General features: G+C 43.2%; 1 protein-coding gene across 2 annotated transcripts in view; it reads right to left on the reverse strand.

Moving 5' to 3' along the window:
* Positions 1-9,162: 9,162 nt before the first annotated feature.
* CATSPERE (catsper channel auxiliary subunit epsilon) overlaps positions 9,163-12,653 on the reverse strand; it is a 160,888-nt gene continuing 157,397 nt past the window's right edge. For both annotated transcript variants that reach the window (XM_055095140.2, XM_055095109.2), the window contains exon 22: positions 9,163-9,738. In XM_055095140.2, coding sequence (XP_054951115.1) covers positions 9,585-9,738 — 154 coding nt within the window. In that variant the 3' untranslated portion in view covers positions 9,163-9,584. The remainder of the gene's footprint in view (positions 9,739-12,653) is intronic.

Raw genomic sequence — 12,653 nt, forward strand, 5'->3', positions numbered from 1 at the left:
CCCAGGTTCTAGAGGCTGCCCTCATTCCTTGGCTCATGGCTCATGGCCCCGTCACTCCAGTGCCCACCCCCCACCCCCCACCCCACGCGCCATTTCCATCATCATGTCTTCTCTGACTCCCTTGTTTCTCCTTCTTACTTATGAAGAGCCTTGTGATTAGATTGGGCCCACCTGATAACTGAGGATTCTCCCTCCATCTCAAGATCCTTAATCATACCTGCTAAGTCCTTTCTTCCTATGAAAGGCAACAGCCACAGATTCTGGAGATTAGGATGTGAACATCTCCGGGGGGCTGGGATTCTGCCCTGCCACACAGGATGGCCCATGGTTACTTTGAATTCATCAGGTACAAAATAGAATTCATCATCTAATGATGGAATGAGTTATGCTGCTCATGTAATTCAGGTATTGATCCATCAATAATGAATCATCCATCCTTCATTCATTGAACAAGTGTTAAATGAGTACCTTTGATGTGTCAGCCTCTGCGTCACTAATTCACCTGTGATAGAACAGACATGATCCTACTCTCATGAAGCTTACAATCCAGTGAAACACAGAGAAGAATATATATATTCTTACATATATGTAAAATAAATGTAATATAAAAATATATTCTTCTTTTTTTTTTTTTTTTTGAGATGGAGTTTCACTCTTGTTGCCCAGGCTGGAGTGTAGTGGTGCAATCTTGGCTCACCACAACCTCCGCCTCTCGGGTTCAAGCGATTCTTCTGCCTCAACCTCCCAAGTAGCTGGGATTACAGGTGCCTGCCACCACGCCCGGCTAATTTTTTTTGTATTTTTGGTAGAGACCGGGTTTCTCCATGTTGGTCAAGCTAGTCTCGAGCTCACCTCAGGTGATCCCCCTGCCTCGGCCTCCAGGCCTCCAAAAGTGCTGGGATTACAGGTATGAGTCACTGCGCCTGGCCAAAAATATATTATACTTATATAATAATATTCTTATATTACATATTATAATATATAATCTGTATTATATATTACATTTTATTTATATATATTATGTATTATATATCTGTATCACTAATTCACTATGATAGAACAGACATGACCCTACCCTCATGAAGCTTATAATCCAGTGAAAGAAAAGAATATAGTTACATATATCGTATAATAAAATATATAATATAAATTCTTATATATAGAATTATTCTATTACATAATATACAATAGAATATAAATATTCACTCATAATTTTGTAATTTAAATTGAAGGAGACAGTAGTAGAACATAACATGCAGACTTATTTGAGGTGGTTGTCAAGAAACGGATGAACAAAGAGAATTTAGTATACAGAATTGTAAATTGGGAATTAGAGGGCTGAAACAAAAAGGGAACACTGAGGTGTCAGAAAGCTAGAAGCAGCTAGGACACTTAGGTCTGGGGGAATAAAGAGGTCAGAATTGAAAGATTTTTGAAGCTTGCAGGAGAGCCCTATTAAGCTGGAATTGCAAACCCTGAAGAGGAGAACTGCTGGTCTCTGGTATTTCTAAAGGGGCACAATGACATCGGCCTGGAAAGTTTAAAAAACTTCGAGCTAGGAATTATCCACCGCTGCTGAAATCAAGCGCTACTGCTGCTAGATGAAGGAGCCTGCCTACATTCCTGCTGACCGGAAGGTAGAAAACAGGAAGTCCCTCCTCCTCCTGCCTTCCAGTTTCCCGCCAATATCCCTCCCTAGATAGAGAGGCCCTGGCAACAGAAAGCAAAGCCTAGAAGATCACTATTTCTTAGGTAGCCTGGGGGAGATCTAAGCTGCCCAAACCATTATAAAGGAAAATTAATTTTAAAGCTTATTGCTCTCTGTGTTGTAGAGATGAACTGAGTCTGTGTTTTATTTATTGTTCTGTTCCAAATTACCCCAAAACGTAGCAGCTTAAAACAGTTTCTGAAGGTCAGGAATCCAAGAGCGGTTTAGGTGGGTGTTTCTGGCTTTGAGTCTCTGGTGGAGCTGCAGTCATCTGATGGTTTGACTGGGGCCTGAGGATCTGCTTCCAAGCTCACTGACAGATCAGCTGGCAGGAGGCTTTAGTTTATCACCACATGGGCCTGTCTGTAGGGCTGCTTATGACATGGTAGCTGTTCCTCCCAGAGCAATTGATCCAAAACACAATGGGAGAGTCATCAACAAGAAAGCTGCAGTGTTTTATAACCTGGTCTCAGAAGTGACCTACCCTTACTTTTGCTATATTCTGTGGATCATACTGACCAACTCTGGAGCAATATGAGGTGATACTACACAAGGGTGTGAGTACAGGGATCACTGGAGCCCATCCTGGAAGCTGGCTACCACAGGTGGCTATATAAAATTCTGTCACCTCCACTGAGGTGGTAGCCAGAGTGAAGAATGGCTTATGTGTTCCAGACCCCTGCTGGTTTCCTGTCTGCTCCACCATGAGAAATATTTGAGAGGTCATTCTCAGCTCCCCCCACCCTACTCCCCATGCCCCATCCTCTGTTAGATCAGTTGTTATTGGTTGACTACACTTACTGCAAGATTTGGATATACAGTGCAGTGTTAGAAGATGGGCATATGAATTCTCCAGTAGATCTTGAAACTGTTTATTTTCCACTTCAAAATGACCAGGTCCCTGAGAAGATAGCCTAGTTAGACAATTCAGGGGACAATGGTGCTCTTTGTCTTAGACGTCTTTAGTTATGAAGTTATGCATAATTGGAATTGATATACTTGACTTTTGAAGCCATTGGTAATTGTACCAGGTTGTTCAAATGAAAGTGAAATGTGATTGGCTAGGTTTTTGATAATGCTTTGCTAGTCTATATCTGGAGGTTATATTTCAGGCAAGACAAATAACTTTCCCTAGATAGGTGGTAAGGGTTCAACATAGCTCACTTCTCAATTCTGTGCCTCCCTCGTCTCCAAGAACATGATCCCCTATTGGTGACAAGATGGAGGTCATCCTTGTTGAAACTTGGGCAGTCAGCTTCCCTGGTGCCTTTTCCATTCTTAATGGGTACAACATTGATGCCACAACAACATGGCACCCAGGCATCTAGTCTACCATGGCATCTGTTCTACCGCGATCAGACCAGACATGAACTTGCTTTGTCAGTTTGTTATCTAAATGAGGATATCTACTTAGAAATTCCATAGAATAGGTAGATCATTGAATATTGTTGTTGATGTGAATGTGAACGGTTTCTCATCCTCTTTTCTCACTGGGATGGAAAAGAACAGATTTGCAGAGTCAGTAGTTGCATGCCCATATACCCAAGGTCTGATGAATCCGCCCTAGCAGTGACACCATATCTGGCACACCAGCTGCAACTGGTGCTATTACCTGGTTGAGTCTGCGGGAGTCAACAGTCATTCTCCAGGATCCATCTGTTTTCTGCAGACTGGCAATTAAACAAAGATACAACAGGGACCACCAACCCTGCATCTTTTAGGTCTTTAATGATGGTAATAATATCTGCCTCCCCCTGCAACCCGCCAGAATAACAGTTTTCTCACTTTGTCGGGGTTTGTGGAGGGGCCAGTTTCAGAGGTTTCTATTTGGCTTTTCCCACTCTGATTGCTCCTGCTTCACAAACCAAGGGCCTCGATGTGGGCGTTACTCCCACGGCCAAGTATATAATTCTAAGTATGTGCTTTGGAGACTGGGAAAGGCCCCGGGGTGGGTGGAGCCACTGTGGCTCTCATAGGCCCTCACTCTAAAGGGGAGGCTTGATGACACTTTGGGTCTCCGGGTATTAATGTCAACTGAGACCTGTGTGTAATAGTCCTCAAAATGTCTGCTTATTCCTCTTTCCCCAGGAAAGTCACCTGAGTAAACAGCCACAGGTCTCTGGGGGAATTGTCACAGTATATATAATACTTGCCACAGTGTTGCAGGATCCTTCTTCCTGGGAACCTGGCCGCCTCTTCAGTCAATGGGTTCTGGGTCTGAAAATGTACTCTGGGTCTCGGGACTGAGCAAGGGACCATGACTTTTTATTGGGGCAATGTCCCTCAGCCTCTTCTTTCATTCTTGTTTGTTATTATTATTGTAGACATTAACCAACAGCCTTGTAGGTGGGGGGGCACCTGTCGCCCTGTGAGGCCGAGGCTTCTGCAGCATCTTGTAGTACAGCAAAAGGGCTAGCCCTTGATAGGGAGCAGTGGGCCATCTCTGCGTGCCCAGAGGCGGGTGGGAGGGGTGGAGGTTGCAGAGCTCAACACCTTCAGAGGCATCCATCCAGATTTTCCTGTCCTAGTTTTTAGGATCAAAAGTTTTCTCTACCAGGGCCTCAACCGCCCAGTAACAGACCTAAAGTAGCTGTGTGCAAACGTTTCTGGAGCCCTGTGACTCCCAGGTCTTCAGCTTAGTGTTCAATTGTGTCTGCCTTTTTACTATTGGTGACGATGACCTCTTTATAAGAGACACTGCTTTTTATTCTTATCTCCATTAGCTGCTATGGCTCTCGGTCTCCACTTTGTGCAGGTCATTAGTATAACTCAATCATGTCTTTGTGATCCCCATGTTTTTCAAATCCCTTTGCCATTGCACCTGCCATAGCTTTCCCCTCCACCAGGACGTTTTCTCGGGTCACTATCAATGAAAACATTAAAAACTGAACCATCACCTACAGCCAAGGACTATCGCTGACCACATATCCCTTAGGATGGCTTCCTGTCTGCCTTCTGGGTGCTGGGTGAGCCAGTCCCAAATTACCATCTGACGCCTGATTTCTCAGACCGCTCACTTATGACTTGTGCTAATCCAGGTCCTCTGAGAAACAGTTACTAACATGGGATTCAGCGTGCAAGGATTTCATGAAGGGAAATACTTGTGTGAAAGGAAATAAAGAGCTGTGGAAGTTGAGAGACTTACCAGAGAGAGAGCGCGGGAGAGAAATGGTGCAGATTGAGATTGGATAGAGTTGCCTAAACTGCCGTGCAATCTAAGGAAGGTTTGGTAACACCTTCGGGAGTCCTTGAGCCGGGCTGATAAGAGTCCTGTGTCTACCAGCACTGGGTCTTCCTTAGTTTCCTCACTGCACTCGGTCACAGGTAGGGAACAGCCTGAGGGGCTGCGGGCTTGGTGCAAATGTGGTGATGAGTTTCAGAGGGCAGCAGCTGATGCTCTGGGTCAATTACACTCCTGCAGTGGGAGACTTGTGAGGGACAATCTCATGGCCTCCAGGAACCACTGATCTTCCTGCGAGCCTACCTACCACTGTGACAGGAGGGAAGCCAGAGTTCATGAGTAATGAACTTTCACGAAATATTCAATTCTTAGTTTTCAGCACAAGATCTAATTCTTTCTTGCTGACTCGAGGATTTTGATCCAGCGATTACCTCTTTCCTCCTGTATCATCAGTTTCTCCTAGCTACTGGATTATTTCCACCCATATTCAGTAACCTCTTCCTGACCTCACTTGTGCTCAGGTGCCTGCAATTTCTTTGCTCCTTGTCAAAAAAAAAAAAAAAAAGTAAGGTGGGGGGAACTTCTTGAAAGAGTTGTCTGTACTTGCCTCCACTTCTTCATTTCCCAGCTCTTTGCTCACAGTAAGAGCAGCTTTACTTTTTATGATTAATTAAAACATTTAAGTACAATGTGGTGGGAAGTAGGAAGAAAGCAAATAGCATCTAAAATTACATCATTTTGTTGGGGGAAGGGAAGGACAGGGAGTGATTTGTTAAAGCAGCGGTTCCCAACCTTTTTGGCACCAGTGACTGGTTTTGTGGAAGACAAGTTTTCCATGGACAGGGCATGGGGAAGGTGGGGAGCGGGAATGGTTTCAGGATGAAACTGTTCCACCACAGATCATCAGGCATTAGATTCTCATGTGGAGTTTGGAACTTCCATCCCTTGCACGTGCAGTTCACAGTAGGGTTCACACTCCTACAAGAATCTAATGCCACTGATCTGACAGGAGTTGGAGCTCAGGCGGTAATGCTCTGGTGGGGGTTGGGGACCCCTGTGTTAAAGGATACAAATTACAGCTAGATAAAAGGAAGAAGTTCTCCTGTTCTATAGCACTGTAGGATGACCATTAGTTAATAATGATACAGAGTTTCAAATAGCTAGAAGGAGGATATTGAATGTTCCCAACACAAAGAAATGACAAACGTTTGAGATAATGGATGTGCTAATTACCTGATCTGGTTACTATACTTTATATGTATAAAACCAGCACTATGTACCCCATAAATATGGACAATTATTATGTCAATTAAAAAATATTTTCCTCAAAAAATGACATCATTTGAAGTTTGGTGACTTCCTTTGTCTTTACGTGCATACATATTGGTTTACATAGAAAGAACATTTTCCAGGCTGCTTTTCTATTGTTCCCCTTCACCCCAGTTTGGAGGGCCTTGTTTCTCTCTCTCTCCATCTCTTGATACAGCCCCACGCCCCCTGTCGTGTACACACACGTGCATGCCTGCACACACAATGGTACGTATACTGCTGAAACGGGGCAGGTTCGCTTATCCCCCTGGCAGGGCATGCGATAGGCATGTGGCTTGCTTCTTTGGTTCTCTGCCGCTCACACCTCTGGGAGAGCATGCAGACGGGCAGGTTGTGGGGCTCTGACCCCGGGCAATGTCTAAGGGCGAATGTTTACAGCCGAAGCCCCAGTGGGTGTGTGTTACAGGGTGTTCGTTCAGTTGAGCTGTCTATAGGCAGCTTGTGTTAATCAGCTCAATGAGGCCCCTGCCTTATTGCAAGGACAGAGGCTTTCTGTATCCTGGGTTTCTTGCCTTAGTGTACCCAAAGAATCAGATCACACGTGGGCTTGATTGAAGAATGAATGCAAGGTTTTATTGAGTGGAAATAATTCTCAGCAGATGGGGGAGCCAGAAGGGAGATGGTTTTCCCCTGGAGTCGGGCACTTGGCAGCCAGGCTCTCCTCCCACCGTCCCGGCCAAACCCCCAAATTCCGCGTGGTTCCACTGATCAATGGCCTGCCGGCTGTGCTCTCCAGCCCATGTGCTTCTCTCGGTGTCCAGCCGCCTGTGTGTTCTTTCGCTAATGTGTGTTCCTCTCGACGTCCAGCCGCTTGTCTCTGCCCACTAGGGTCTTGGGGTTTTTATAGGCACAGGATGGGGTCGTGGCAGGCCAGGGTGTTCTTGGGAAATACCACATTTGGGTGTGAAGGCAGGAGTGCCTATCCTCACCTAGGTCCGTGGGCACAGGTCCGAGGGCAGATCCCTAGCCAGGGACCTGCCTTTCTCTACCCAGCACTTCCCTGTCCCCCGTCCATATCACTGCCATGCTTTCCTCCATGTTCTCAATCACACAACATTTATTTTGTTTGCATAAAAATAGGATCAGACTATAGATGCTTCCCTGCAGCTTGCTCTTCTCATTTAACAAAACCTTGTTAAAAACCTTCTAAGTCACTTAGCACAGACTTTGTGGTCAACGTACAATCAAACATTTATTCAACCACTCCCTGTTCACCTGTTGGTAGGTGTTAATTCTCTTTCTAGAGTTTTGCCACAGTAACTAATGATGCCATCTCTCTATATATCTGTATCTATCTATATGTATAGCATCTCTATCTATTCATCCATCCATCTACACCCACACATATACACATATCCTGATATACTGGTCCTCCCCATCCCACTGTGTGGAACGATTCCTAACAGTGGGGTTGCTGGGTCCAAGAGAGTCTGTATTTTTAATTTTAACAGATTTTGCCAGATTGCTTAAAAAAAAAACTACAGCGATTTACATTTCCTTCAGAACTGCAAGATAATTTCCTTCCCATCCCTGACCCCCATTCCTTCTCAAGTATTATCACCCTTTGGAGTTTTTGCTGTCAGGTGAAAAATGCTGCCATACCATGACTTTGGTTTGTATCTTTCCGACTGCCAGCCAAGGTTGAGTTTCCTTAGTGGATAATTACCTGATTTTGAAGCCAGTCTGCCTAAGTGTGAATTCCAGTTTCATCATGTACCAATGATATGAGCTTAGTAGATTTATTTACCCTCTATGTGCCAGTTTCCTCATCATCTCTATAATGGGATAATAATAGTTCTTGTTTCATAGGGTTATTGAGGAGGTTTGGTTATTAGAAAAGATCCTGGCATATAATAAACACTAAAAAAATAGTTGTTTTAAATATGTTTATTGGCTGTTTGGATATGCTGTTTTGTGGGATGACTGCAACTTTGCTCATTTTCTATTGGGTAGTTTGTCTTTTCTCCCCCTATCTAGTTTCAGATCTTGTTTCACCTCTTTCATTAAATATTTTAAAGTTTTCTTCATATAGGTCATGTTCTTCTCATATTAAATTTACATAATTTGTCATTGCAATGAATAGATTATTTTTATTGCTAACAGATTGTAACTGTTATAGAGAAAGTATTGATTTGTAAATATTTGTCTAGTATAGAGCCATCAAATTCTGTTATTCTGGTAAAACTTGTTGTGAATTTTGGACTTTCTTAGCACATAATATTATTTAAAGAGAGGATTTTGTCTCTTTTTTCCCAGCATTTGTACTGTTTATTTTATTTTTCTCCTGTGACGTCAGAACTTTCAAAACAGCGATGACCAGCAGGTATCTCTGTCCTATTCTTGATTTTGGTGACATGAGCAATTCTTTGTGGACAGCAGCTTTGATCAGTGCCCGTGGAATTTCATCTTGCTTGTGATCTTCCATTCTTGATTGCCTGCACTGTGGATTTCAGACTTGTTTAGCCAGGCTCCACGATCACACAATCCAATTCTTTTCAAATATATCTCTTCAGAGGAGAGTAAGCGCGTGCTGGCGCACACAACACACACATGCACCCACACACACTCACCCACGCACCCCCCCCTCTGGTTCTGCTGCTCTGGTTGAACCCGGACTGATACATCCAAATACTAGTTATTTAGAAGGCTGTGTGTGGTAATATTTGGACAAATTAAGGAGCTTGTTTTGAGCATCAAAGTCAAAATGTAAAACTTAGAATTAAAATTTAGAGGCAGCTCCAAATTCTACAGGCTCATGCCTGTAACCTCATGAAAGGCTGGAGGATCACTTAAGCCCAGGAGTTCAAGACCAGCCTGGGCAACACAGCAAGACCCTGTCTCAAAATAAAATAAAATAAAATTGAGAACATCAGCTGCTCATTTTTAATATATTTTACATTTCATCTGTTAATTTACCAGTAGAAAAAATCTGTTTAGGGCAGGTTATTTAAATCCACACACCTTTATTAAATCCTTTATATATAAATTAACTACAGTCATATAAGGTTTCATGTGAAAAGTTTCATGCAAAATGATACTTGACACATAGATATATTTTCAAAAATTCACTTTCATTCTTACAAAGGATTGTAATAGTCAAATTTAGTTTATTTTTTCATGCCATGTGAGAGTACATAGAGTATCTTTAAAATGAAGGCAAACAAAGGATTAATTTAATAACAATATATATGAAAACATTTCTATTTTGGAGATAGTTCAAGAATATTTTTCAGATCTTGAATTTGGTGATGCCTACTATGAGCTTATATTTAGTATTTCTTGGTCAAACACACACTCTCAATATCACTATATAATACACTGTTTCTCTATATGCATATATCTGTAATAAACAAACTTTCAGTTTTCCTAATTCTTCTTACGTTTTCTTTGAGGTTTGTGAAGTGGTTCATAAATATATCGTCTATAAATCCTCATGTACCGAAAGTAGCTCAAAACAAGAATAGTGAAGAAGAGCAGCATCAGGACGAAGAGGAAAGAAGCTACCAGGTAGACACTTGGACTGAAATCAGGAAAAAAAAAAAGGCATTAGAAGTCATTGTTCACACTTTGGCTGTTAATTTATTTAAACACTTTTTGAATAGCTAGCTACTATGCCATTGACAGAGAGCAAAGGTGAATAAGACACACTGTCCACCCTCACAGTGTTTACCTTTTAGTGTTTGAGGCTGACAGGGAGGAAAATAGACAAGGTGATCAATGCAATGATGCAATGAGAGGAGGAAATGAAGTTGGTTTTTTTTTTTTTTTTTGAGATGGAGTCTCCCTCTGTCACCCAGCCTGGAGGGCAATGGCTCACTGGAAGCCCTGGCTCCTGGGTTCAAACCATTCTCCTGCTTCAGCCTCCCAAGCAGCTGGGATTACAGGAGGGCACCACCACACCCAGCTAATTTTTGTATTTTTAGTAGAGACGGGGTTTCACCATGTTGGCCAGGCTGGTCTCGAACTCCTGACCTCAAGTGATTTGCCGGCCTTGGCCTCCCAAAGTGCCAAAAGGGATTACAGGCGTGAGCCACTGCACCCAGCTGGAAATGAAGTTTTGTGGGAGCCACACATCATGGAAGGCCTTCCAGTGGAGGGGATGTCTGAACTGAGCCTGGGCAGGAGTTAGCTTGGTATGAGATGAGTAGGAGTAGAAGTTAGCTAGATAAAAATGCCTAAGAGTGGAGGAATAGACCAAGGTGGGAACAGTGTTTCAGACAAAGGGAGAAGGGTATGAGAAGGCATGGAAATGTGGTAACACCTCAGGACCACTCCTAGACATTCTGGAACTGCAGCTCCTTCAGTATGACAGCAGCTCAGGTGCCAAGGGGAGTGGTTGGAGATGAGGATTGATAGGTGAGCAGGGCCAGATGAGAAAAACTGCTTAAGTCAAGCTAGAGAGTGGGTTTTAGCCTAAGGCAGGAGAGAGCTTCAGAGGGATGATATAGGATTGACATTTTACAAGGATGACTGTGGAGTGTGAAGAATGGATGAAAGCAAAGCATGAGTGTGAAGGTAGAAAAGGCAGTTATGAAGTATTTGAGTAATCCAGGTAAGCTACGATGAGAGTCTTCACAAAATTAATGGCCGAAGAAATGGAGAGAAGCGGATATATCTAAGATACAAGTAGAAGTTAGATTGGATCAATCTTGGTGATTATTAAGATGTGGGGTTTGATAAATATGAAGGAATAAAGGTTATCTTCCTTCCATATGGCTATATGTAATTGCCCTGACGGATCAGTTTTAAGGTAGATTAAATAATGGGATAGGGGAGCGTGTGATAAGATCATGAGTTCACTTTGGACATGTCCAGTTTGACTAGTCTTTGAGACACCTAAGAGAAGAAGTTAAGTAGACAGTAGGATGTATGGCTCTGGACTGTTCTAGAGATATTATTTGGGAGTCATGTGTATATAGATGCTAACTCAAGTTATGATTGTGGATGAGCTTGCCAGAGTGAGAAGCTCAGGACAGGACTGAGCCTCAGGGGAGGCCAACATTTAAAGGCTGCTAAAGGAGGGTGAGGCTTTCTTTACTAGGGAGAGAGAGGCAGTGGCTACAGAAGTTTGGGAAAACCCACAGTGTGATACAACAGCCAAAGGTAGAGTCAACGCTGAAGAAAGATCTAATAAGATGAGGACTGAAAAATATCTATTAGCTCCATGAAGGCCAAAGCTATTGTAATGAGAACTAATCGGCAGAGTGATGAGATAGAAACCCGACTGGATGGATCGGAGAAAGAGGGCTGGACACAGGGAAATGGAGACTGTGAGTGTAGACAATACTTTTGAGAAGTTTTGTCCTGCAACGGAGAAACTTGAGGGTCACTAAAAACCTATTAGAAGGATCTAGTTGAAAGGGAAAGTTGAATATACAGAAGAGAGAAGGAATAATTCATTTGAAAGTTTCCTCAGTAAGTGGAGAAGAACAGATAGTGTGCAAAGCATAGGTGGAAGAATTATATTTAAAAAGGAGGAATAATATTGCCTTTGTTGTAACAGGACGGAAAGAGGGGAGGATGGATGTAGATGTTAGTAGGTTTTTATGTTTGCAATCTGGAATAGAGGGTGTTCCTGTCTGATGGTTTCTAATTTCTTTGTGAGGGTGGAAACAAGCTCATCTGATGATGATTAAGAAAAGCAGGTTTGAGGAGGAAACTAATTAGATACAATCTGAAATCGCTATTACAGAGAATGCTGCTCAGGTGTAGTCACAGAAAAAGTAGGTAGTTGGGGATTTGCCAGAGGGAGTAACAAATCCCAGAGGGGTGAGGGTGTACTGGTAAGTGTTGTTGAAATAATAGACTTTGAAATGTAAGGAAATGCAAAGTAAAAAAAGAGAGATTGGAAGTAGAGGTGGAGGTTCCAGGAAGGGTGAAGGGGGGTTGCGGTGGGTGTCATGGAATTAACAAGCTGGAAGGACAGGAGGTCGTGATCAGAGAATGGGATGTCTGGATTGATGCTTTAGGAAGCAGAGAAGTTACAAGTAATGACAGTGTGGAAGGTGTAACTATGGGAGTGGACGGCTGAAGTGCAGTAGAGGGAGGTCACCAAGGATGTGGTAAGGCCACGATTTTGGATGCTGGATGCGAACACTGATGGTGGGGCTTGACGTGGAGAGGAAAACAGTGTGAGTGTGACGGGGCCAAAGTTGAGAATGAATGCAGCAGACTGTGGGGAGGACATGGTGATGAGGACAGACAGCTGGGGCTGCAGCGGACGCCATGAGCCTCAAAGGATCGGGTATGTTTTGTGTTTAATTTTTTGGTTTTGTTACAAGAACGAGGATAAATAATATCTGGAATTGGTAATAGGGCCCCCTGAGGTACATGGCAGGTGAAAGAAAAGAGCACCACTTGAGAGGCCAGAAGGTGGAGCAGTGTCCTCGGGGAGAGCCTGGTTTCCCCAAGGAGAGAGAGGGAGGGCTCAGAGGA

The sequence above is a fragment of the Pan paniscus genome, chromosome 1 (assembly GCF_029289425.2).
Source record: "Pan paniscus chromosome 1, NHGRI_mPanPan1-v2.0_pri, whole genome shotgun sequence".
Taxonomy (NCBI): domain Eukaryota; kingdom Metazoa; phylum Chordata; class Mammalia; order Primates; family Hominidae; genus Pan; species Pan paniscus.